This window comes from Hoplias malabaricus, chromosome 15 (assembly GCF_029633855.1).
Source record: "Hoplias malabaricus isolate fHopMal1 chromosome 15, fHopMal1.hap1, whole genome shotgun sequence".
Taxonomy (NCBI): domain Eukaryota; kingdom Metazoa; phylum Chordata; class Actinopteri; order Characiformes; family Erythrinidae; genus Hoplias; species Hoplias malabaricus.
Window position 1 is genome coordinate 26,130,349 of NC_089814.1, and position 27,674 is coordinate 26,158,022.

The 27,674-nt window shown below is 38.8% G+C and overlaps 1 protein-coding gene across 3 annotated transcripts; it reads right to left on the bottom strand.

Moving 5' to 3' along the window:
* Positions 1-2,352: 2,352 nt before the first annotated feature.
* LOC136668419 (clustered mitochondria protein homolog) lies at positions 2,353-27,472 on the bottom strand. 3 transcript variants are annotated; one of them, XM_066645929.1, is made up of 27 exons: positions 27,263-27,472; positions 25,355-26,891; positions 24,075-24,244; positions 23,817-23,988; positions 21,987-22,130; positions 21,239-21,366; positions 19,652-19,806; positions 19,372-19,497; positions 19,131-19,278; positions 18,578-18,670; positions 16,042-16,436; positions 15,425-15,724; positions 14,721-14,947; positions 13,587-13,687; positions 13,300-13,452; positions 12,938-13,000; positions 10,761-11,005; positions 10,107-10,191; positions 9,559-9,712; positions 7,769-7,908; positions 7,508-7,588; positions 6,853-6,978; positions 6,377-6,498; positions 6,187-6,280; positions 4,679-4,813; positions 4,521-4,594; positions 2,353-3,008 (listed from the first exon to the last, which is right to left on the bottom strand). In XM_066645929.1, exons 2-27 carry the CDS (start codon positions 26,802-26,804, stop codon positions 2,957-2,959), a joined length of 5,133 nt encoding a protein of 1,710 aa, XP_066502026.1. In that variant the 5' UTR covers positions 26,805-26,891; positions 27,263-27,472; the 3' UTR covers positions 2,353-2,956. The 3 variants fall into 3 exon arrangements, 2 of the variants coding, with proteins under 2 accessions (XP_066502026.1, XP_066502027.1); XM_066645930.1 differs by lacking the exon at positions 25,355-26,891 and having other exon boundaries at positions 27,263-27,275; XR_010795497.1 differs by lacking the exon at positions 2,353-3,008 and having other exon boundaries at positions 4,679-4,826.
* Positions 27,473-27,674: the final 202 nt, after the last annotated feature.

The following is a 27,674-nucleotide window of genomic DNA, read 5'->3' on the forward strand; positions in this document are numbered from 1 at the left end:
CACTTATCAACCATAACATTATGACCACCTCATTGTTTCTACATGTTCCATTCTCTCAGACAGAAGCACTTCATAGTTCTACAATTACAGACTGTAGTCGCAGTGTTGTTCGTCTAGATTCACTTTGTTCTTCAGTGGTCAGGACCCCCACAGAACAGGTATGATGTGTATGGTGGATCCATCTCAGTGCTGCAGTGATACCGACGTGGTGGTGCATTAATGTGTTGTTCTGGTATTAGTGGATCAGACACAGCGGTGGTGCTGGAGTTTTTCAAGAATGTCACTCACTGTCCAGTCTAAAAAAAATCTTGTATTAAATCAGAATTTGCTACATGTATAACAAGGCGGGCAGCACAGTGGCACAGCAGGTAGTGTCACTGTACTGTCACACAGCTCCAAGGCCCTGGGAATGTGGGTTCGAGACTCATTCCAGGTGACTGTCTATTAGGAGTTTGATGTGTTCTCCCCATGTTTGTGTGAGTTTTCTCCAGATGCTCTCACAATCCAAAAACACATGTTGGTAGGTAGATTGACAATTCTGTGAAGGACTGGCACCCCAACCATTGGTGTGTTCCCGCCTTGCGCCCAGTAATTCCGGGTAGGCACTGGACCCACCATGACCCTGAACTGGATAAGTGGTTACAGACAATGAATGAATTAATTAATATAATAACGCAGACACAACCCTTTGCAGTATAATTAAGGAATGCAATGTACTGCTGAAGCCATAAAATTGTATAGATTTCAGGAATAAATACTCAGTCCTCTGGCACATCAGGAACAGACGGTTATTTTTATGTAAATTAGTATTTGAATACTGAATTGGTTGTGCAAGAACCCGTTTATTCAGAAGAGCTTGTAGTTTCATAGGATACAATTAGAATGATAATGAAAATTATCATTCCAGAGGACCACCACAGAACAGGGTAAAAGGAAAAGTAAAACAGTAGGATTCCAGTCAGTAATTGTAGAACTACAAGGTGCTCCTGTATGGTCAGCGGAGCTGTGAGAATGGGCAGTGAGTATAGAAACAAGGAGGCAGTCATAATATTACTGTTTGTGATTGGTGAACATACACATTGTTGTGTTAGTGTGTGTTGTGCTGGTACAAGTGGATCAGACACAGCAGTGCTCTGGAGTTTTAAACCCCTCAGTGTCATTGCTGGACTGAGAATAGTTCACCAACCAAAAATATCCAGCCAAAAGCATTATTTATTTATTTATTTATTTATTTTATTTAGTTAGAATTTTGTTTTTTGTATTTTTTTAATAACACTTTTTTGTACTTTACAAAGTGGGATTAATTTCACTTGATGCATTAGTACACTGAAACATCAATAATGTTACTTTAGGCTATTCTGCTAAATATGCTCAAGTAAAAAGTATTGGTACTTAAAGCAAAATAGATATAAATGGGCTCTAACTAAAAAAAAAAAAGGTGAAAGAAAAAGCAGTAAAAATATATCAGATCAAAAATCTCAAATATGCTGTAATATTACCGATAGAACAAGAACTGGATTTTGTAGTACGCCCAGTCCCTTATCATATGGGAAATTAAATTGGCCTTTGAGAGCATTATAGTGAAAAATAAATTAGAGTCTATGGAAGCACAGTGATTCTGAGTGGTCTGCTTAATCTATAACAATGTAAATCTGTTATTCACTGCAAAAAAAGTGCACATATATAGTGGGTCTGAATTTTTTATTTCATGATTATATGTAATGATATTATATCACAATGCTTAAGGAATGTGCTTAATTAGCATTAGCATTAAGTTTTACATTATCTTCGAACAGTCCTCTCAGCAAATCTTACACTGTTTACACACCTTTATTTTATCCTGATCTGTTTGAAAGGTCCATATTGTTCTTATAGTACATTCACTGATTTTTACATAACTACATCTTTCCCTTAGAATCTCTCTTTATTTTTTCTAATTAATTTCTCCTTCCATATTAAAGAGTAATATACTGTATATAAAATGTTTTTTGTTGTTATGATTGGCTTGAATTGGGCATCATTCAAAAACCAGTCTGGGCTGAAATACTCCTTCTGCATGAGAGGGAGGAGCTACGTAGCTGGAGGCTGAATAGATGATTACATGACATCACAGGACCAATGAATTCAGAATAGTCTGCAGTAGCACTGCTGTGTCTGATCCACTCGTACCCGCGCAACACACACTAACACACAACCAACACATCAGTGTTACTGCAGCGCTGAGAATGAACTACTGCCCAAATCATACCTGCTCGGTGGGGGTCCTGACCATTGAAGAACAGGGAGAAAGGTAGCAAACACATTATGCAGTGCAATGAAATGACAGAAGGTTGTTTTCAACTGCATCCAGTTTCATTTATTTTAGCACTTCTCACAATGAACATTGCATTTCACACAATGCAGATAATGGCATTTTCAGGCCTGTGCACCTATAAAAGGCAAACAAACTCAGTTTCATGCAAATCTATCCAAACTATTTCTCTATGTAGACTTATTCCAGACACATAGTTCATTCATACAGTAATGACATTCAAAGATATATCACAAAATATAACATTTAACATCATAAGCATTAATATTTGCATTAATTGACCAGTACTGAAAGGCTTACATTCATTTTTTAATATATTAGAATATTAATTTTGTTTTGCTTATTGAAAACATTCCGGACATTGTCTTACTTTGAACCGTTTGACAGTGATCAATAAGACCAAACATGCGAAAAAAAATATATTTGCAGGATGTCTTCAATTTCCCTTCATTCATAATTTCATATGATTTTTAAAACCTTTTGCTCATGAATCAGAAATATTCATCTCCCTTCTTAATACAATGTTGAGTGCTCATCTCCACTACTGCAGATCTTCATTACTGGATATCTTCATTTGGATCCTCCAAATCACCAGGAGGTGCTCCTATGAATCTCGGCCGATTAAAAATAAATTTCCATTTGCATTTAAGCAACTGTTTTCTGAGATTTAGCTTTGAGGGTCTTTATATCCTTGTTGCTTTATGGATATAGGCATGTAGAGTAGTCAGAGGCCGACATGGAGGAAGAAATGAAGGATAAAAAACAAAAAAGAATAGAAGAAGAGGAATTGTGAAGGGATTAAGATTAAAATGTTAATAAACTGTTAAAAGTCAAAATCAGTGGTTATCAAAGTGTGGAGCCCACCTGTATTCAAGGGTGCAAAGCAAGGCAAATGAAGGAGATACATATTTTATGTCACTTGTAAAAATTACACTATAAACGTAATTTCCCACTTTATTTTATTTTGTTCAATAAGAAAGTTTTGTCAACTATGTTACAATAAATTTTAATGGAATTTGGAATCAGAATATGTGCATGTATGTGTGTGTCAGAGTGAGGGCCAAAATTTTGGGAACCACAGCAGAAAATGTTTAAGAATTTAAACAATTTAAAAGCAACTTTTTGCTTAAGTATAAAAAAATTCCAAATCCCAGTGTGATAGCCATTGAGAACCCGACCTTTTAAGACATGGAAATTATTTTCCAACAAAGCATTTTAAAGCACTGTTTCCAGAAAAAAATATTCTATTTTTGTGAAATGCAGTGAAAACAATAATCTGGAATTTGTTAATTCACTTAAATGTTTATTTAATTAGAAAAGTAAAAAGAAAAGTATTTCAGAGTTTTCATGGACCAACTTGTTCATATATAAATATACCTGAAAAGATTTTGCCTCAATGACAACATATGTCTCTCTAAAATCCCAATATACCCATCCACATCAATTGAACCTCCTCATATATACAAAGTCATGCTGTGAGTACCACCACCCCCTCAAAAAGAAAAATGTTTTCATTTGTAACTTTGGGTGATAAGAGTCTGGATGTTCACTTTTGTCTTTGAACATCGTTGTTTTTCCAGACATGCATAACCTAACCAATATTTTCTTAGTGTTTCAGACTATATATGGATGGCATTCTTCGTTTACTATAGTCTTTCAAGTTACATTTGTTGATGCATTGGTGGCCTGCGTTAAGTGACAAATATTTCTCTGAAATACTCCTGAGCCTATGTGGCTATGTTTATAACAGTAGCATTATAATTCTCAGTAATGTCTGAGGGCCTTGTACGGATTAACATTTCTCTGAATTTCCTATATTTCACTCATATTGTCCCTGTCCAAACTTTACTTTACTGTGGTGCAGGTATCAAATTAATCTCTCACATTTAGAAAATACAATCAATTTTGTCAGTGAAAATATTTTCTTTGTCCTTTTGTCAGTTGAACACAGCATATAATGGAAAGCTATCACCACTAGCATTTCCACTGGCATGCAGTTTTGAATGCTGTAATAAGCAAATCACAGCAAACTAGCAAAACTAACAAGCAAATTCAATGAGCTGCAAACGAGATAATGATGAAGTAGCTCCCCACAGATTTTTCTGTACGTTGAATTGTCAGTTTAATGGCTATGTACGTGGCAGCAGCAAAACACTTATACCTGATTCCTGGTAACATTAATTGATCTGCAAAAGAGCTTTAAGCTTACCTGAGTGGGATCAGGACAATTCCAGTCACAAGATTTAGTTGCTCCACAATCCACAGCCTGCTTGGGGCACTCAGCTATATTTAAGAAAATATTAAGATATGCTTAGCAAAATACACATCTGGACAGGCAAAAACATATGCATGAAGTATGTATCTTACATTGAGAGGGGTAATACTGGCCCCAGAACTCTTTTTGTAGATCATGTTCATGGTCCTCTGAAGAATCACAGCTTGATTTGTGAGGTATTTCAGGTATTCTGAGCTTTCATGGGTTTTCTCGTGTGCTTCTCCAACCTGGAGAAACAAACTGACATGAATTTGAAGACATTCTCCCTTATTATTTAACCTAAAATTTTGCTTATAATACTCTGAATTTTACTGATGATATTTCTGGCACCTAGCTGTTGTGCTAGCTGTCAGGTGTGTTTGATGAGGTAGAACGCCAGACTCAATGACAGAATTTTATTTTGGTTAAGGGTTTGTTAGCCTCTTCAGTTGACATTTATGACGTTGAATCATCCAAACCAAATATAGAACCTAACTAAGTCATCTGCTGAAACCTGGCCACTATCTGGGCATAATGGGGGGCCAACAAGAGACTAGGATGAATAGTATGCATACAAATGCAAATTAATGCATACAAATGCAAACCCTTACTGGACCCACTAGGTTTTCTAGGACATGTCATTTTTTAATAACAAGCTACGGTGTGATGTGTCCAAGATGTGTGCAGTGCAGACAACACAAAATATACTGTGTAAAAGTACATATCTAAACTTGACTGGTACTTTCATTTATACTGACATTTTTCTTAGATAAAATAAGTGAAAATTATATATTTTCTGTTCTCAGACATTAGTCAGACTAAACTAACTGGCAGCTAACAGCATCCAAAATGCATTTATTTATTAATTTATTTTTATTTATTTAATTTATTTATAATCTTGAAATTATAAAAGGTACATTCATGCTACACAGCGTCTTACTGCAAAAAGCAACAGAGGCAGTAAATCAGTGTCAAACATTAGAAAATGACCAATTGCAATGAAGCATGATTAACTACATTGGCTGATTAATCAAAATAAACTGTTCTTAAAATGTGTGTGTGTTGGAAAAAAGCAAAAAGATTTTGTTCTTTTCCAACATATTTTTCATTTAAGCAACAAATGTCACTACTGAGTCTATACTGAGATCAAATCAAATTTACTTGTATAGCGCTTTTTACATCCGAAGTTGTTACAAAGCAGCTTCACAGAAATCCATTCTGTGAACTACATTATTGCAAGGCATGTTACTGTGGCTAGTAATTAAGACCTGGAAAGCAATGTGTTTCCTTGCTCTGTAATGTTGACTTGGTTGTGGTGTTACAGTTGCAGACCACAATGATCAAATATTACTTGGCTTTGGAACTTTAGATTTGTAATGTGATGCAGAATAACATGATAATATACCAGTTTTGTGAGAACAAATGTCACTATTGATGAGAAGTCTGTGCTTGGATTAATTGAGCAAGTAGGTTTGTGTGTAGTGTCATTGACAAGTTGAATGCAGCCCATACAGGGTTTACTTCTTTCCGTGCCATAAACACCACTTGGTGAAACATAGCTTCTGAAAGATATGCAGCATAATGCTTAAACATTATGCAAAGATTCAAACTAGGAAACTACCTGTGATCTGTAAATCATGTAGCGCTCCTTCTCATGCCTCAGTGCAGAGCGAAACTCCCCTTTGCTTTCATACACCTTTGCCAACAAGTGATGACTGCAAAAGAGAATTTTTCATAAGAGGTGGGCAACACATATTTTGCTGTTCATGATGTCCATTTGCTAAATCATATTGTGTTTGTTCAATCCTCACCTTTGTGCCACTTTAAGGGATGTGGGTCCCTGATATTTGGAGGTCAAGGCCAGGGCACTTTCCAGAAACTTAAGGGCAAGGTCACACTCCATCACACTATGCAGCACAAGACCAATCTTACTCTGAACAAACGAGAAAGAATTACAAACTAGATTTGTGGGGAGTAAACTCTGATAGGTCTGAAAGCATATAATGCACAAGAAACCATGAAAACAATGTTTAATATAAAGCTGTTTGTTTTTATTGAATGAAACTGAGTGCATTTATACATTTTTGCCTATTCAGTCTATGGCAACCTAGTCTCCATCCACTCACACTGTTTTTGGTACATACAATTATTATGAAAATACCTCAAAAATACAAGAAAAACATAGGACATTTTGGGGGCCAAAACCTTTTACACATGTGCAAACATTATTATACTTGTGTGTCAAATGAATGAGATTTCCATTGTTGAACTGTTGTTGTTTATTTACGTCTAGAAAGGCCATCTCTGGGTGGTCTTCTCCACACACCAACAGCAAAAGGTAGCGTGCTCTATACAACAGCCGAAGCGCAGTGACTGCCTGGCCACCCGCAAAACAGTAAAGACCAAGGTGTTTCTACAAAAGGAGGAGAAGCAAAAGTTGTTATAATGAAGCACAACAGGAAGACTATGAGAGAATTATGCTCATATTGTATGGCTAAGAGATACTGTATACTTGTTAATTCGGCATTTTCTATTCTGAAATGGAGTGCATTAATATTGTTTCTCCTCTTTTGTGTGTGTTTATATTTTTTGTGTGTTTGTGTTTCTATTTGTTTTTTTCCCTTTTTATATTTCCATGTTTCTCTTTGTGTGTGAAATCCAGAGTCAAATGCCAGGGAGATTTATTACGTTTTAGTCACATTAGACTCTTTAGTCACATTTGGCATTGACAATTGTGACCTTGAGCTCATGTGCAACAAAACAGGATTGTCACATTCATTTCATGCATGTGTTTGGAGATTATACAAGCTCAGTGCACCGCTGAATGTCTGTGTTCATAATGGGAACACAGTAATATAGTTGAATTTACCACAAACTGCAAGCGCTACCATACTTACAGGTACATGTGTAGATTCATTACACACAGTAAAGAACACACTCACGTATTCCTGAATGGTGTTAGGATGCTCTATTCCCAGCACTCTCTCACTGATCAGTACAGCCCTCTGCTGGTGACTCAGTGCCTGATAAGATACAGCATACAAGCTTGTTTTGCTTCAACCATTTTTATTAGTGGCTAGATTAGATGTATTTAGGGTCACTTAAGTTCATTACAGGCATATCATTGCTTAGAGGCAAGGTGTTTCAAATGCTAGAGTTCTACATAAATAAACGGAATCTAAAACCTTCAACTACATACGCACCTCAGTGTAGTCCCCAAGGATGTAGTAAATGCGTCCCAGCAGACGGAGACAGGTGCAGACATCCCTGTGTAGAGCCCCATACACATTAGTGAAGAGTCCCAAAGCCTGGCCAATCAGCTCACAGCCTTCTTTTAGACAACCTGAGGAGACGTAAACATAGTGAAACACAATCGTAGGCAAAAATGTATACACTCTTGGTCAAATGACACCTTTTGTTGTATGTAAGAATGTAAAGAAGATAAGACATCCTCTGCAGGGAGCAGGGAAATTGCTGATTTTGACATTGGAAAAATGAAAACATTCATTCATTGTCTGAAATCGCTTATCCAATTCAGGGTCACGGTGGGGCTGGAGCCTGCCCGTAATCACTGGGTGCAAGGTGGGAACACACCCTGGAGGGGGCGCCAGTCCTTCACAGGGCGACACCCACTAATACATTCACCCACACACTCATGCCTATGGACAATTTTCTGAGTCGCCAATTCACCAACAATGTGTGTTTTTGGACTGTGGGAGGAAACCAGAGCGCCCGGAGGAAACCCACGCAGACACAGGAAGAACACGCCACACTCCTCACAGACAGTCACCCGAAGGAAATCCACACAGACACAGGGAGAACACACCACACTCCTCACAGACAGTCACCTGGAGCGGGACTCGAACCGACAACCTCCAGGCCTGGAGCTGTGTGACTGCGACACTACCTGCTGCACCACAGTGCTGCCAAAATGAAAATCAAAATGTGATTTTATTGATTTTATTTTATTTTATTTCATTGATATTAATCAGTTCAGCATTTTTGCTCATTAGTATTAGATATGGTAACTAAGGAAATAGTTTATCCTAGGCACCTGAAAATGTAAAAAAATAAATATTTAAAAATCAGTTTGAAGGGCCAGTGTGTTTTTGCTGAGACATATTTGAATTAGAATTAGAATAAAAATAAAATATAAAAATAAAATGCGTATTTTGGTGAATGGTTTTCATCTAACTACTTCCAAAGCTCCATTAATGAAAGCCAATATATATTGTAGTTAACATTTCATGTCTGTTTTATCAGTTCAATTATCTTATGAAATCCAGGCAATAACTGATGGCTTTAAGTAAAAATTAAGCACCAAACTGCTATATTCTGCTATAAATACATTAAAACTTAATAAAGAAAATGAATTTCCAGACTGCCTCATATTTAAAAAATGGTGATTAAAACGTAAGGCATATTATTTCAAAATATGAGTGAGTGATTGATCAAGTGAGTATGTATATGAGTGAATGTGTGATTGGGTCAGTATGTATGTGAATGAGTATGTGAATGAATTTATACAGCATGTAAGTTAGAACCTTGTTCTTTTAAGTTTTCCACATGTATTAAATCACTCATTCATTCATTGTCTGTAACTGCTTATCCAGTTCAGGGCTGCGGTGGTTCCAGAGCCTACCTGGAATCAATGGGTGAACACACCCTAGAGGGGGCACCAGTCCTTCGCAGGGTGACACACACTCACACCTATGGACACTTTTGAGTCATCAATCCACCTACCAACATGTGTTTCAGGACCACGGGAAGAAACGGGATCACCCGGAGGAAACCCACATGGATACGTGGAGAACACACCAAACTCCACACAGACAGTCACCAATCTTCCCTGGAGCTGGGTGATTTCGACACTACCTGCTGCGCCACCGAATCACCCCTATTAAAACATCTTGAGACATATTATGTGTTTTAAATTTTTATTTATTTATAAATCTGGTAACCAAGTCCAATTTGTATTAGCCTCTGCACTCACCTTGCTGGACCTTGGCCTGACCACACTGCAGCAGATAGAGCCCATCACTGACCCTGGGGCTGACATGCTTTACTATGGGGAAAATGTTGAGGATATCCTCCTCTGTGAACACCGGCCTTTGTCTGGCATCAAACTGATATTCTCTGATAAAAATCTTGGTGTGTGTGTGTGTGTGTGTGTGGGTGTGTGTGTGTGTGTGTGAGTGAGAGAGAGAGAGAGAGAAAATGGATGTGTGTGTGTGTGTGAGAGAGAGAGAGGGAGAGAGAGAGAGAGAGAGAGAAAATGGATGTGTGTGTGTGTGTGTGTGAGAGAGAGAGAGAGAGAGAGAGAGAGAAAGAGAGAGAGAGAGAAAATGGATGTGTGTGTGTGTGTGAGAGAGGGAGGAAAAGCAGAAGGGAGGGACACACAGGGTGGGGGTGAGGAGGGGCACATAGGGTTGGAAGAAGAAATACAGAGGAGAACAGTTACCACACTGCCAAAGAGGGACTATTAAGTATCACAAGGCCTTGCTGGTAAAATGGATGGATGGCAGATATATAGTGTCCTACCTGGATACCGGTTTTAATGGAAATCTCTCTGAGAAGGGTAATCCTTTGCAAACCACATTTATCCACTGCTTCCTCTACATTCTCACTGCAGGCACAGAGAGACCATTGCATCTGAATCAATGTAGGAGGGACTGAGTATGGCTTTCTATTCACTACAAGGCTAATACGGTATCCACACAAACTAAATAAATAAACAAGAAAATTTTATATCAGTTCAATATCAGATCCAACTAACCTGGTTACATACTCCTGAAGGCTAAACAAACAAGTGTGTTCTTTTAAAATGATCATAAATGGTGAATGAAAAAACAGCTTTTAAAAAGAGTTATAGTTTAGAATCTATTATGACAAAATAATGCAATAACTAAGAATAACTTGGCAAATTGACTCTTTTTTGTATGTTTTTTGTTGCAAATGTATCTCAAATGATATCTGAACATTATGCATTGTATACTAGCTTACAAGATTTGGACTGGCTTTTATGATCCAGAACTAATCATTCAATATCAGTAATTGACTTGTGGCTGAATGCCATCAAATCCCAGCAGAAATGGTCCAACAACTAGCTTTACCAGAACTGTAGAAACTGTAACTGCAGTTTGGCCATATACAGCACATATTTAAATGTTAAAACATTGCATCCATAGCTCTCACCATGATAGGCAGTAATGGTAGTAGTCCAGAGCCTCAGCCTGGACTGTTTTCCACAACTCACTGGAGGTCAGGCCTGCCCAGGGTGTTGCTGCCCCGCTTACTGAGCCCCGGCTCCGCCTCCTCCGGCTCCTGCGCCTGGACGCCAGTCTGTCCATCTGATGTGTCCCCACCACGTCAGGTGAAGAGCTGAGGAAGCAGTTGAGGAAATGGCTGATCGAGGCAGACAGGGCAGATGGCTCCACAGCCTGATAGCAAAACAGGCAAAAGTGATACGATACTACTGCGCTTAGTATTTTCTGCTAAGCAAAACAACAAACAAATACATTCAGTTTCTGTAAACACTTGTCCAGTTCAGGGTCACGGTGGGTATGGAGCATACCGGAATAACTGGAATGATCTTCAAATCTAGGCTAAAAACACATCTGTTTAGTTTATCTTTTGGTAGCTAATGCTCCCCCATAGATAAAGGCGGCAGATCCGGGGGGTCCATGGACACAGGGAATTATAGTAAACTGAGACGCTGGTGCTGTCGTCCCGCCGCTTCTCGCGATCACTCAGGTTTGTTGATGGTGGAGCGGAGGGATGCCAGTGTTTCAGGATGCTCCCGTGTCTGTGTGTCCTTCTGGTTCTCTCCTTTTAGTTAAAGCTGTCATAGTCAGATCTGCCGGAGTCATTAGCCACACTCTGGAAATTTTCATATTTTCTACTTTACAAACACAAAACAGTTCAAAACTAGTTCCATCCCTTTAAATCTTTCTGAGTAAACAACTGCCCACCTGTCTGTCTGGACACTGATGGATGACTGTCGAGACCCTCCTCCACACTTCAGACCAGCTGCCCACGCTCCAGCAACCACCAAGTGCCTGAAGCTGTCCCTACACTGAAGTTCTCATGGACTACTAACTATCTAATAAATTTGATTTGATTTGATTGGGCGTTAGGTAGAAACACACCCTGGAGTGGGTGCCAGACACACACATACATGCCAATCCACCTACCAACATGTGTTTTCGGACCATGGGAGGAAAGCCATGGGGACACGGGGAGAACACACCAAACTCCTCACGGACAGTCACCTGGAGCGGGATTTAAACCCACAATCTCCAGGTCCCTGGAACTATGTGACTGCGATACTACTTGCTGCATCATGTGACCTTCATGCCATTGTGGTTTTTTATTTTTGTCATGTTTTGATTAGGTTCCAGTTGTGTCTTGTTTTGTGTGTCCTAGTTTTCTGGTTGTCTGCCATTCGAGGTTGGCTTGTGTTCTTCTAGTCTGGTTTGTCTCTTGTGAAGAGTTGTGCTTTAGTCTTATCTTTGCCTTTCTTGTTTTAGGTACCTTCTGTGTCTCAAGTTTTAGTGCTTGTACCTTCCTTAGTTAATGTATTACCTTGTCTTCGAAGGTAACCTTAGGTTTCCCATCTTTATCTTGTTTCTACTTCTTGTGTAGCTCTATCTCAGTTCTTGGTTATTCTGCGACTAATTTCATTTGTATTTAGACTCCTTAGTTATTTAGTCTGTGAAACCTTTAGATCCTCTGTCACTCTATTTCTAGCTTGTTGTCAGTATATCACTTTAGCCTTGATCACTTCTGTAATCTTTTGATTACATTTCTCTCTTATAATTTAGGTATTTTTGCTTTCTTTTTTAACCCATTGCCTGCCTTCTGTTGTGTATGGTCTGTATGTCTCTTTTAGCTTTCAGGTTTAGTATTTAATTTATCCTGTCTGCTCTAGCTTATAGTATCGTCTGTTCTTGTTATAGTCTTGGTTTGTCTCTGAATTAAGTAATTACTTTGGCTAATGGTTTTGTGTCTTTGCTTAATTCATATTAATTTATGTTTCTTTTCTGGTCTGTGTATTCCTGTGCTGATAAATAATACTGCATCTATGCAAGTACTTCCATCTCCTTTGTTCCTCACACCACACTCCCATCTTGACACTGTCATAGCTTGCAGAGCAATAGATAGATTACAGTGTGTAAATGTAGAGCCCCAAAGTGCAACTTTCTATAAAATGAACATTGAAATAATGAGTGTAGTAAAGTCATTTTAATGTTATGGCCTATTAGTTTATGTAAATTTGTCAGGCAACATTTACAATTTCACTCTATAAAACCACAATTAATCAACCATTTTGCAACTGAGGACTGGAAGCATAAAAATATTTGGACACTTACCCGCAAGTATGTCCTGAACAGATGTTTTGTGCATCTGGTGATGAGCTCACACAGTGCAATTCTCTGAAAGAAGTTTAAAAATAAAAAACACATTTTGTGAGATTTTGTTTGAACAATCCCTCTTCAAATCCATCTTGATTTTTTACATAATTTGAAAACACCAGCTGTCATGTAAATTGTGCGAAAGGTTTATAATGAATGGACACAGTAGAACACTAAATATGAATTTGGGATAATATATTTTATATTAAAGTCCATTCTTTATTTCTCCTGAAAAGTTACCATTTTGGACATAACGTTTTTGTAATTGCCTCTATATATGGGCATGATGATGGGGAAAGGTAGTCAGCAATGACACTCACATAAACATGATCTAGTCTCTGTTTCTGCTGAGTCTTCTCAATCCACTCCAGTACTGTGCCCAAGTATCGGACATTAATGCCATATTGATGCAGAGCCTCAGTCAGTGTGACACCGTCCATGGGCATTGTGGTGTGATCAAGACAGCTCCTAGTCTACAGCATTACAGGAAAGCATTGTTTCTTATTATTTACCAAATTCATGAACTGTCATCTGCGCTGTTCTTTATATATCACACATACAGTACATTTTGTAGCTGAATGATTCTGGCCAAATGAAATATACTCACAAAGGCAGGGATTTGACTGGAGAGAAGGAAGGCGGCAGCATCGTTTAAAAGCTGTTTCTGTTCCTGTATATCCTTTGAATTTTCTTGAGGAAAACGCACACCTTAAATATGAACACAAGCCAAAAATAAAGTAACTTATGATCTCTCTTTCTGTTTCTCTCTCGCTGTCTCTCTCTCTCTGGGCCATAAAATTATGACCATTATGACTGATGAAAGATTATGGGATGACCAACACAAACTGTGCAGCAGCAGATGAGCTACTGTCTCTTACATTACATCTACAAGGTGAACCAATAAGGTAGGTGTGTCTATTACAGTGGACAATGAGTGGACACAATGTTTAAAGACTCCAGCAGCACTGCTGATCCACTTGTACCAGCACAACACACACTAACAAATCACCACCACATCCACCAAACCACCACCACAATGGATCACCAAAGCAGTACCACAGGACATTTTAAACACTGTGCACATTCACTGGCCACCGTAATAGTTACGCCTACCCTGTTGGTCCACCTTGTCGAGGTCAGAGACAGTAACTCATATGTCAAGAAGCTTGTGTTTGTCATCCTTTATCTGTAGTGAGAGTATGTGGCATACAAGACACTCCTGGCTTGATATATTTGGTTGGTGGACTGTTCTCAGCCCACCAATGACATCGAAGTACTCAATAGTGGAAAATCTCCAACTGCACTGCTGTGTGTGATCCACACATACCAGCAGAACACAGATTAACACACCACCACTTCATTGGAACTGTAGCCCAGAGAATGATCCACCAAATAATGTTTGCTCTTTGGTAGTTGTAAGCATGAAAGAACAGGGACAAATGGAAATAGCAATGTAAGCAGATCAGCAGATGAAGTAGAGTCTGTAACCTTGAAACTACAAAGTGCATCTAGAGTGTAGATAGAGCTGATACAATGCATGTAGATAGGAGAAGGTGACTTTAATGTCATGGCTGATCTGTGTATAGTCACTGTACATGCCAATGTATATCTTTTTTTATATATATTATATACTTATATGTTTGCAACAGCTTCAGATATCAGCACATTATTATCCCACAGAATAATGTGACTCTGTAATACAAATGCATATTTATTAATTACTACAAATTAAGCAACACACCTGGTGAGAACACATCAGGGTTGAAGCGTATGTCAAAGAAAGAAATCTTTGTCTCCTTAGAAGAAATGTTCTGGACATCTGTGTTTAGAGCAGTGTCTTCTGTATATTGATTGGTGATGTTTGAAGCTGTGGTTGGGCTGTGGCTTACTAGAAATGTTCCAGAAGGATTGATGCAATGGTCCTCTTGGTCTAATCCTTTAGGCATTGCCTCAATATACAACTGATATCTGAAAAGACAAAATTTAGCATATACAGTTCTATGCAGTTTGGGTGCTCCCTGCCCATTACAAACACCATTTCTGGAAAAGTTGGGACACACTGCAAGTGTAAACAACAGGATACAGTGATCTGTGAATCATTTAAACCCTATGTTTTAAGACAACATTTTAAATGCTGAAAATATTTGGCAATTTTTAATTTAACACCAGCACCAGGATAATCTAGGCAAAGAAGAAGTGCTCACTAACAAAGATTTAGACACATTTGTGAACAAATATTTGAGATAAAAATGCCTTTTGTTTTTGAGTCTTTGAGGCCAGCTCATGAAAAATGGGAGCAAAAACAAGTGTTGCATTTATATTTTAGTCATCTGCTCAGTAGCTTGGGGTGTCCGTTATAGGGTTTTATGTTTTATAATGCACTAGTTATTTTCAGATCTGGACTAACGTAGCATGCTTTTACTAAGAGTATAAGTAGATTCTTACCTGTGCTTTACAAAAGCCTCAACCAGCTCTTGTCTCAGACATGCAAGGCGATGTGGGTGTTGCCGTGGGAACCCCAGTTGCTGACACTCAGGCTTTAGCTCCTCCCCTTCCACAGGCAGGAAGTTGAGGTCAGGTGGAAATGTGAACAGCAGGTCCAGGATGTAATGACGGCCATCATTACCCACAATGCCCTTGCATTCCACTGAAGAGCACAGTTCCACAACTGTGTTGTCTTTGCTGAGCACTTGATGCCGCTGCACTCTAAGCTGCTTGCTGGGTTGGTCCAGCAGCTTCAAGTACCTTGAAATGTAAAGAGACTTTGCTAACAGTCTATGGAATATAAACATACAGACATGTACAAACTGTACGACTCAGTGACCACCAAAAATGATCAAGAATTATGAAGACATCTTATGACATAAATATAAATGAAATGGGAAAATACATGAAAAGAATCAATTTTATAGCATATTAAATTGGTTTATCAATGAAGCGAAGTGGACTTTTAACTTGATTAAGATATTTATAAAGTAACAAATATGTATAATATAATAAAAAGGTTTTTACCTTGTCATTTCAAACATTATGGTGTAAGTGTACACAAACACACAACTTACTTTTCATTAGAGACAACTGTCTTCCCAAAGTCAGTGGAGCCATAAACTACACTCTGCTCCTGACCACGCTCTAAAATGCCTGGAACGATGGACTGGGCAGTGATACGGAGACCTCGATAATCCACCAGCACAGTCCCGAGCACATACAGACCATCGGTGTCCACAGTGCTGTACGCTCTAATGCCATTCAGGTCAATGGTGGAGGCAGCATGAGCTGCAGCTTCCCCACCCAGCTCCTGATAGTGTTCTCGCACATCAAAACCCAGGCTGAAGAAGATACTGTTCCAGATGTACATCTGATTGCATGGATCTTCACTGGGGTTGATGGGCAACACACTGCCGTCAATCACTGCCATCGCACCTCGAGTGGCAGTGGACACAAAGTCACTATTTGCCTGAGGGGAGCAAGTGGTGGGAACATTATATTCACAGGTGGGCAGTTGCTATATTCAGCAATTAACTGTATTTTCAAAAGGTGGGAGATGCAGACTGAGTAAGTAAAATTCCTTTCCAGGATGTGAGCACACCTTTCTCCTGCTGGTGTGAGCATACCTTCAAACAACATCCTTAAACATTCTGAATTTTAATTACACATCTCTGGTATTGTTACACATGGAAGTAGAATTTATTGCTTCTTTAAAAGAAATTGATAGCACACACAATTAAACAAGAAGCGCACTCAACATCATGTATTCCCATGATTATTACATCCTAAGGCCCATAGTTCACTAATTACAAAACTAAACAGTGGTTGACTATCTGGTACTTGAGTGAATGTAGAGATACCATTGACAAAATATAACTCAAAATGTTAACAGCTTAGTTGATATTTCAGTTTGAGTTACTTGCTTTGAAATGTAATGAAGTACCAAAAGTCTTTATGATAAAAATCTTTATGTTTTGAACAATACAAGAGTTGTCTCTTTCTGTCTTTTCTGCGCAGAGACTGGTTTCAGCTCAGTTTCATTCAGTTTGACTTCTTCCAATTTAATACGGGATAACTAAGAGTTCTACATAGAACTCAATCATCATTCAGGGCTTAAATTAAAGATGACAGTTAGGGCAAGACATATATTCACCTCCAGGCTTTTGTTTCCATCAATTATGCTTATATATATAAACATAAATAAATATAGCCATTAGCGGCTATCTGAGGGTTCAAACACAAACTGGCTTACTATGGCAACACATCTGACCACTCCTGTGTATAAGTTGTACTGACAGTAGCTGAGTAGCTGCTATGTCTGTGTGTGATGTGTGTAATTTGTGAGCAGTGCTCCTTAAATCGGACAGGTTCCTTCAGACCTTTAGAGTAGTAATATATATATATATATATATATATATAAATAAATCACGATGACCCTTACATTGCTTGAGATTTAGCACAAATGTTTTATACAGATCCACCTACGTAGATGTTACAGGAACACTTCAGCAACATTGGCCTTCACTGTAGCATCCAGTAACATACCAGTAGTTGACCAAGTTTAATTTCTTCAGACCTTATTTTTGGTCTGTGTAATGTGCTTTTATGGTTTAATAATGTATAATTGGGTGTTGGGGGTAACAGATATTGCATTTATTTACATTTTCTGATTTAATAGGGTCTTATAAGACAATTTGCTAAATTTTAAGCATAATTGCAGAACAAGAATAAAGCCTCACTCCCCATCCAGATACCTGGGATATTGTGTGGAAAAAAAGGAAATACAGTAGAGATGCCCAGGCCTAATGATGGCCATCCATGTGAACTTTATCTGATTCATTACAATTGTGTCTTTCATCAAATCACGCAATGCATGATAGTTTGTGGTGTGTACTGCTGCCAGGAAATTTCAGAAAAGTTATATTTTATGCAAATGAATGTGGCCACTGCATTGCATTTAGCCAATCACTTGTGAGCAGACTAAATTTCTAGGATTAAACATTCTGTATTTAGGCGGAAGAATTTTGTGAAAAGTACACAAAGATTTTTTATTTGTGAATATTTGTGTAAATGCATCATGTTCTTTTTGACATTGAGGAAAATGTAGTTGTCACTTCACCATCTCTTGCAGAATGTCACAGAAGAGCCACTTGCCTGCTTGCACTACCAAAGATCCAGCCCCCTGGACCCTGAGGAATTCTGAAACTTGGGAAAGTGGGACTCCCCTGGCGAGAAGAAACTACAGCCTGGAGGGAAAGGGCAGCCTAGCATTTAAGCAAGGGAACACCCTGTACCCTGCGGGGACCTGAACATGCGATCTCAGGAGGCAACTTAAACCTCACCGGAGCAACACAGTTTGCTTAGCTCAATGTACCGATGCTCTACCAGCTGAGCAAATTCAACTCATGTGCCTACACTATGAAGATAAACTATTCTTAAAAATAAATCAGTTATAGAAACAACAACCTGTTGATGAATTACAGCTATTGTTGGTACATAAAACCAAAATAAACTACACAAACATTATAAATGTATTAAAAATATAGAATATTGTAGGATATGGGCCCTTTAATTGATGCAGCTAAAAGAGTGAAGATTTGTTATTCTCACCTTAAAGATGGCTCTGTCTCTTAGGAGACGATCAGTGAGGGTTTTGCGTGGAAGCTCTCTGGTGCTTTGTAGTTCTTCATTCCAGTCACGAATCTGGATTTAAGATATTTAAACCATTCAGAAAATCACTATGCACTGTACAAGTTAGTAATGATTTTTTCATTACGTGTTCCTCTCTTTTACTATTTGCTGTGTTAATATGGTCTGACAATACCATAAGATAGCTCTGCAAATTTACAGACTAAGACCACCGCTAGCACTACACCTGGCAAAACTGCAGTAAAAAAGCTGTGTGAAAATTACATTTAGCCAAGCGTAGTATCCCTTTATATAGAATACACATGAAAAGCATTTACACTGACACTTTATCAAGTATAAGGCATGAGACATGTCCTCACAGCTGAAAGATAAATTATATTTTAAATAAACCTCTTGACGATTTTAACAACTATTCCAAACACGAGTCTTGAATATTTGAAAACTGTCAAATGTAAATTTAATATTTCCAGTCCAGGCTTTATTTAGCAAACATCCTCAGAGCTCTGCAGGCTACCTGTCCAGGAACATGGTCTTCATATCCCAGATGTGAAGAGCTAGTATCCTCAGCTCGAACACAGTCCCTGGCATGGTCAAGGGCTGGGGCAATCCAGCTGAAAACCTGGAATGGCATGGCTATCCTTTCAAATGGGTGTGTTGATGTTCTAAGAAACAGTTAGAAGTACCATTAAAAAACTCAACAGTCATTTTAGTATCATTTTTTAAATGGGTATATCCAACATGTACAAAATCCATACCTCTTTTTCAGTAAAACACTGAAGTTTTTCTTAAAAATTGGACTGATCTGACTAAGGAGCTCCACTAAAGAATGACCAAGCACACAGGGACTCACAGGCTTTGGGTTAAAGGTGTAAGTGGAAGATCTAGGAAAGAAAGACCATCTGATTCAAAGATGTGCAGGGCAAGATCAAATACGATAATCATTTTCATTCCTTCTCATTGCAATGTCCATTTTCACAAATATCTCTCTCATGAGTTCCAGATCCCAAGTCTTTTATACATTCTCTGGTTACTCACTGATTGATGTAAAATCCCCGGGTTGAAGCTGTAATGCTACAGTGTCTATCCTCCATGGTAACCACATTCAAGTACATGAGATCACCATGCATCTTTCGGTTTCCTGGAGGAGGATTCCAGCTACTTGTTGCCAGGACTTTCAGGCACTCAGTGGACTATTAACACAAGTACCAGAATATACTTCACATTGTGTAATCAAAGTGAAAATGTACAATATTGCTAGTGTGGTAGATGTTGTATGCAACAAACAACTGATGAATAAAATACAGGTATTCTATTTATTGCACAAAATGGCTACACCAATCAGAAGGGCCATGACATTAAAACGACCTCTTGTTTCTACATTCACTATCCATTTTATCAGAACTTTTTATTTCTAAAATTTCAGACTTGCTCCCTTTCATTCTGTATCTCAATTATCAGGACCACCACAGAGCAAATATGATTTGAATGGTGAATTTGTCTCAATATTGCAGTGACACTGACATAGTGGTGATATGTTAGTTTATATTGCGCTGGTCCATGTGGATTGGACAAAGCAGTGCTGTTGGAGTATTAAATCCCTCAGTATCACGGATGAACTGAGAATAGTCCACCAACCAAAAATATCCAGCTAACAGTTTTCTGTGTGCACAGGGTTAAAAATTTTTAGCAGCACTGTTATGTCTGATATACTCATAACAATGCAATTCACAATAATATAACACCACCACATCAGTGTTACTGCAGCATTGAGAATGATCCATCACCATCACATTATATCTGCTCTGTGGGGATACTAAACATAGCACAAAAAGTAAGGAAATTAGTGTTTGGTAGATTATTTCTTTATTGTATCAATGCTTCTTGGAAAATATATATTAAACTGTTGGAAAGCCTGTTAATTTCCCTTTTAAATGGTGCCACATTTGTAAGGAACATGCATTTATGGGATGAGCAGTAGAGCTGAGTATTTGGGTTGTGCCTATGAAAACCTGACAAATCTTCTCCACCAATGCCAAACAGCGTATTCTGCCATTGACTTGTTTGGTGTTTGGTGGACTGGATGTTTGGTGGACAACAGCCTGGCACCTCCTCACGCTGGTCACCAGCCTGGTCATACACTGCTGTGTAATGGCATCCCATTCTTAAGCCAGCATTTGTCACAAGTCAGCTAACATGGTTGTGTTGGTCACTCTGGCATGAATAGCACACCCAAGTTGATCCCACAAGTGTTCAATGGGGTTGAGGTCAGAACTGCTGGCAGGCCATTCCATCCTCTCAACTCCAAAATTCTGGAGGTACACTCTGATAAAACCTGCTCTTCTTCCTTACATTCTGTGGTAGGTTTACATGTTTTGTTTACATGTATGTTTGGTTAATTGCAGAAATACAAAGTATACATGAATGGTGGGTGGAGATGTTAAAAATGGACACTGAGTGTAGGAAAAATATAATGTTGGGCTGATCGATGTAGGCATGCAGATAAACAGGACAAATAACATAAAATACACTACATAGAACAAAAGATAACTGTTGTAGGAAATAGTAAAATAATATGTTCAGATTTTTTCAGTGCATTTTACAGAGCAAAATCCTCTATTCTACCTTCAGATTCTTAGACTGAGGCAGCAGTGGTGTCAATAAACACTCTTTTATTCCTGGAAATATGTACTCCGGAGGGCTGTAGTTGAATTGCTTCAGTTCCTCACCCCTCTTTTTCATCTTCCCACCCTCTGTGAAATTAAAATGAACATAAAAATGGCCAATTAGTGAAACAACTGATCGGGATCATAATGAGAGTTTAATAACTTATCACATTGGAAGAGAATGCAAACTACATAGATGTGTCTCATTAGCTGACAAATGCTAATGCTAGTCCATCCCCATAAGCAGAAAAATGGAGGAAACAGGAGGGCCCACATAACCACCAAATGACTGAGGCCAATGGTGATATCTAGTATTCCTTGTCTTGGACAGCTGAGGCATTTTCTGGGAACAAACTCACAATCTCCTCAGGAGTACTGTATTTGTATTAATTAATTCCTTCATTCATTATCAGTAACTGTTTATCCAATTTATTGTTGCGGTGGGTCCACAGCCTACCTGGAGACACTGGGTGCATGGTGGGAGCATACCCTGGAGTGGGTGCCAATCTCTCCCAGAGTGACAAACACTCACACAATCACACACATAGACAGTTTTGAGTAGCCAATCCCCCTACCAATGTGTGTTTTTGGACTGTGGGTAGACAGAGGCAGAACACATTATATATTTAGTATATTATTAAATAATTCATCTTCCATCTTCCATTGGGACAGTTCTACTGCAATAACTGTGCAATAACTCTACTCACCTTCTGGATGGTCTTCAGTAAAATATCTGAGGAATGACAGTGAACTGCCATCCACTCCATTATAGGCATCTGTTGGGTCCAAACTCTTCAGCAAGTCTCTAATGTGACGCAGATGAATACGAATCTCTCGAATTGTATATGGATCTGAAATAAAGATGACAGATAGAGTATTATTAAATAAAAATAAATTAAAGTGGATTAAACAGCCACCTCAGAAATGGAGGGCAAAATCCTGTTATTGGCTTTGCAGCTCAGGTTCTTTGGTGTGTTTAATTATTTTGTGAATTTTATTTTTAAAAAGAAAACCGAGGAGACAAAATTGCTGTATTTCAGAAAGTGAAATATTTTCCCAATTTTGATGTTATAGGATTTCAGTTTTTTTACTCAAGGAACTCAGGTCCCCCTTGTAGCCTTTGTTTTAATGCACCAATTATTTTTGTATTTTTGTATTAAGGTGTCCTGCTGGCTTTGTTTTACTGACATAAGCAAGGACTTCCCTGAAAAAGACCTGGTAGCATGTTGTTCCAAAGCCTGAATATATCGGTAAGTATTAACAGTGCCTTCACAGATGTGCAATTGACCTAAACCATGTGCACTGATGCACTCCTACATCATCATAGATGCTGGCTGTTGAACTGTGTGCTTAAAACAAGCTGGAGGGTTCCTCTCCTCTTTAGCCTGGAGGACGTAGTATCCGTGATTTTCAGAAAAGTTTTTTCAAAAAGAAATGGCATCCAAGATTGCCAGCTTCAAATTTTGATTCACTGGACTACAGGACACTTTTCCTCTTTGCTTCAGTTCATCTTAAATAAGCTTAGATGGCCCAGAGAATCTGGCAGTGTTTCTGGATCCTGTTAGTATTTACTAAATTTGTAGATGCATGACGAATGGTTTTCAGAGGCAGTGGTTATGAGAAGTGTTTCTAAGCCCATGCAATAATTCTAACTTAAGAAACCTGTGTCTTTTTTATGCAGTGCTGCCTGAGGGCCTGAAGAACACAGGCAGCCAATATTGGTTTTGTCCATTGCATTTAGTGATCTCTCAGTATTCTCTGAATCTTTTAATGATATTATCAATTGTAAATTATGAAATCCCAAGGTTCTTTAATATGATGAAATTGACAAACATTATTCTAGAATTGTTGCAATATTTGCCCATGGGGTCTTTCACAGAGTGGCAAATGCCTCATCATTTACATCTGAAAAAGTCTGCCTCTCTGTGATGCTGTTTTTAAACCGTATCATGTCACTGATCTGTTGCCAGGTAGCCATTTTTTGTTGCATTAAACAAATTTACCCTTTTGTGTTATTGTCCCAAGTTTTTTTTTTTTGGACTGTTTTGCAAACATCAAATCATAAATTGGCATAGATTTTACAAATAAAATTCTCAGTTTCAACATTTGAAATATTGTCTTTGTATGATTTCAAATAATAAAAAAAGGATTAAAAGATATGCATAACATTGTATTATGTTATTATTTACATTTTGTTTAGTGTTCCAACTTTTCAGAAAATGGGTTTTGTTCACTTTCCTACTGACCATCATAGCCTTTACATATTTCAACACAGAAAGGCTCTTTGTACTGAAGGTTATGATGTAAATAAATACATGGAGACTGTACATTGTAAGCAATGCAAGATAATAAATGAGTTTTTGCTTTTGCTTTAATACATTTTCCCCTCTTTTTCACCGGTACTTTCAAAGAACGTGAAGCACAAACATAGAATGTTTTGAAAAGCATTAAATAAGTAATGAATTTATATTACATAGAAAAAATGAGAAGCATAGATAAATCCTTCATCGTTCTTATTTTAAATATTAGAATCTCACCTTCCACAATCTTGAGAAGCGAACCCTCTTTTAGACCAGAAATGGACCTCAGGTGGCTAAAGTTATCTAGTGTATTCCCATCCAGCTGCAAGGAGAAACAGGTACGGTGACACGTCTCCTCACGGTCCATCAGCACTTGTTTGATTTCTTGCACCATTGCTAAAGGTGAAACCTGGAAGGCAAGACAACACTGATGTAAAGGGCAATTGGAAATGTCAACAGCTAAGCTGATGTTTACACACAGGATAATGTCTTTACTTGGAAGTCAGTGGGCTCAGTGCCAGGAGCCTGGATTTTGATGGTGAATCCTATATCTTCAGGGCTGTCCATTTCCAAAACAGCAGGATCCTCTTGCTCTTTATTGGCACAGTGCCTATCTAGATCTGACATCTCTGCTTGGACACTGAATACATCATCAACACCTGGTCCTTGCAACAGGAGAAATGTAATGTAGTAAGTAACTCATTTGAACTTTTCACAATGAAGATGTAAGAAGGGGTTCTTTCAACAATGTCATAGAATAACCATAATTTAAAGGTTTAAAGGAAGTGTTTTACCAACAGTCAACTTTTATTTTTAATGCAGCTAGGGAATCCAATGCGGTCAAAATAATAGGGACCAATATCAGTCACAATATAAGGCTGGAAGACTTATTCATTCATTACCTGTAACCTCTTATCCAGTTCATGGTTGCTGTGTGTTTGGAGCCTACCCGGAAACACTGGGCGCAAGGCAGGAACACACCCTGGGGGGGGCGCCTGTCCTTCACAGGGCGACACACACTCACACCTATGGACAATTTTGAGTCGCCAATTCACCCATCAATGAGTGTTTTTGGACAGTGGGAGGAAAACCACGCAGACACTGGGAGAACACACCAAACTCCTGACAGACAGTTCCCCGGAGCGGGACTGGAACCCACAACCTCCAGGTCCCTGGAGCTGTGTGACCATGCCGCCCAGGTTGGAAGGTGAATTTCCTAAAATCTAAATCATAATTCGAAACAGTGCCATTTAAATTATTCAATTATTTACAAAGGACAAAGCCTTAAATTTTAAATTGAACTTATATATAACAGTTAGACCATTTAGAGACAACTACAAACTCTGTTGAGTATGTGACAGTAACCACAGATGAATTACTCCAAATTTAACGTTCAATATTAACATCAAATCTTGTTGGTTATAAAAACAAGTTTGGAGCTTAATTAACAGAAAATAATTGTATTTCAAATTGTAGCCGCAATATTAGACAAGAAAATGGCAATTATATTTTCCCCAAATCACTCATCCCTAATTAAGTAGCACAGACACCTTAATTTAGCATGTTCTGCCTGTGAACAAGACATAATATACTTATGCTATTACAAATATAACGATGGACATGGTTGAGTGAAACTATCCACAGATCTGAGTGTGGGAATGACTGGGCGAGTATGTGTTACCCTGCAATGAACTACCTTATGTCCAGTGAGCCAGGGACCTGATCAGGATGAAGCACTTATAGAATATGAATTAATGAATGAGTGATGGACATACCTGTGACATTTGGACTGGCCAGGAACAATTTGTCAACCACAAAGAGGGTGAAACGATCAATATCTTCTGTTCTTTGCTCACAATCCATGACTGTCTCTTCAGCATCCTGCCATTTTTCAAATACATCTTCTGTGTGTGAAATCTGTTCAGGTTCAGCTTCATCTTTCTCCAGCTCTTCTGACATCTGGCTGTGCGGTTCTAAAACAGCTCTGAGTTTAATCCTGTCTTGTTCTTTTGGTACAAACTCTGGGCCATTCCCACAAGTATGTAGTTCTGTGTGTGCCAGCATTCTACCCATCTGGTCCATGGCCTTTACCATCTGTGCGATGTCCCCTTCGGCCCGAATGCACTTCTGCTCAGAGTCAGCCTGTTCTGTCTGTGATGTCTCCTGTTGATTCTTTGCCACAGGCTGCACTGTCGTCAATACAGTTTGTCCACAGTCAGATATTTGATCTTGATCTCTAAGTTTTAAATCCAGTTCTCCAGGTTCTCCATCTCGACATATTAGAAAAACACCCTTACTCTCAATTTCATTCTCACTTGGCTCTGCTGTGTTCTTTTGATGATGTGCTTTTCTCTTTTGTATCTGAAGAGAAGGGTGTTCTATTTGTTGGCTTTCTGCAAGATGCACTTTTACCACATCTTTATCTATACATGCTAATTTTTTGTCCGAACACACAGCTGATTGTTCACATTCTCCTATAATGGGCACTTCCAGCAGCAGACATTCCTGTCCCAGTTGTGCTTTGTTCTTGTCCCAATGCACCAGGGATTGCAGCATATGTTCAGTAATCTTTGATTTTTCTGTGGCATCTTCCTCTTTCCGCTTAAAATGAGCCCAATGCTCTCTTGCTTCTACTGAGTTAAAGTCAGGCTGTGTAGCATTGTTTGCTGGTTTTTCCAACAAAGGTGTGCTAAAGGTACCAGCAGACTGTAGCTCTGGTGCTAGTTGCAGGCTACCATTCCACAGTGCTAGTAACTGCACTCCTTGAGAGTTGGAATTACCCCAAATTCCAGTTCCTGCCCCATGAGTGTAGATCAGAGTGGGAGTTGAATTAGCAGAATTTGATTGCTCCGACTGTAAAGAAGCGAGTAAAGGCCATTCTTTCTCAGTGGTGCACGACTCATTTCTGTCCAAATATTCCTGTCCCTGCTCGCTTTTGTGCTTTTGCCCTCTCTCTGCTAACACAAGCTCTAATGGCAGAGTTAAGTCCTCTTTGTCCAAGGCAACTTGAAGGTTGCTGCTAAGGACTATATCAGGGTAAAGAAGGTGGTCCTGGTCCAAGATAGGGGAAGCCAGCAAATCAGCTGAAACCTTTGATGGAGAAATGCTTTCAGAATCACTGTTCTGTCTGGACAAAAGAGGAGATTGTTCCTCAGTTTGGCCCGGAATGTCCTTATCCCAGAAAAAATGTGATATTTGGTGACAGCATTTAAGCATATTTCCCATTTTGCTAGAGTTTAAATGCTTGTGTTTTTTGAAATTGATAAGTCACTGAAGCCTTTTGCTGGGTGTCCTTTCCCAGCTGTGTTTCCTCTGGTGTGTAGTGAGTAGATGAAGAACAGGTTAGACAAACAGCTGATGTAATCAGTCAGAACTTTTATCACCATATGGCTGTGCATGAAAAAAACAAACAAACAAAAAAAACAAGACATGCATTCCACTTTACGTAGAGATTAGATTCTGGAAGACGTGCATATATTCTTCTGGAAGCACTGTTATTAGCAATATGCCATTTGGGAGTATTCCAGCATTCCCAAAGTTGTAAAAGTTTCAAGAAATTGACACAATAAAAGATTCAGAAAGTTTATCCAGACCATAGTTAAGTGTCCAGTCTCTTAGTACAGAAACCTGCATAATTGCAGGTGCCTATAAACAAATCAAAGAGAAAATTATCCAGTTCTCACCATTTTATCTCCCATTCAAGATGGCTCCTTGACAGTCCATAAAAATCCCAAGAAGCATGAGAAAGCACATCAGAGCCCAGGGCCTAGATCTCCCTTTTGCCCAGCACAGGTTATACAAGCCCTGATTGTATCCTTTTCTGTCCTTCATTCTGTGCCTCTCTCTTGCTATACCCCTCCTTCTCCCTCATACATTTTCCCAGGGAGGAGGAGGAGTCTAACTGGGGCCCCCTTTGCACTGTGTTGCCCACTTCTCCTCCCAAGCAGAAAAAAAATCCTACCTCATCTCTCTAGGTCTGCACAGAGGCAATTGGTCATCCAATGAATGAACAGATCACGTGACATGAACAGCTTCCTGGATCCTGTATTATATTAATCACGTGCATCTGACCACTCACATAGGTCATCTGTATAA

Coding starts and splice junctions, on each gene's coding strand:
- LOC136668419 (XM_066645929.1), bottom strand. CDS start 26,804: ATGGGAAATATGCTTAAATGCTGTCACCAAATATCACATTTTTTCTGG. Junction 19,807..21,238: donor CTCAGTCTAAGAATCTGAAG/GTAGAATAGAGG, acceptor TTGTGTTAATAG/TCCACTGAGTGCCTGAAAGT. Junction 11,006..12,937: donor TGTTCAGGACATACTTGCGG/GTAAGTGTCCAA, acceptor TTTTGCTATCAG/GCTGTGGAGCCATCTGCCCT.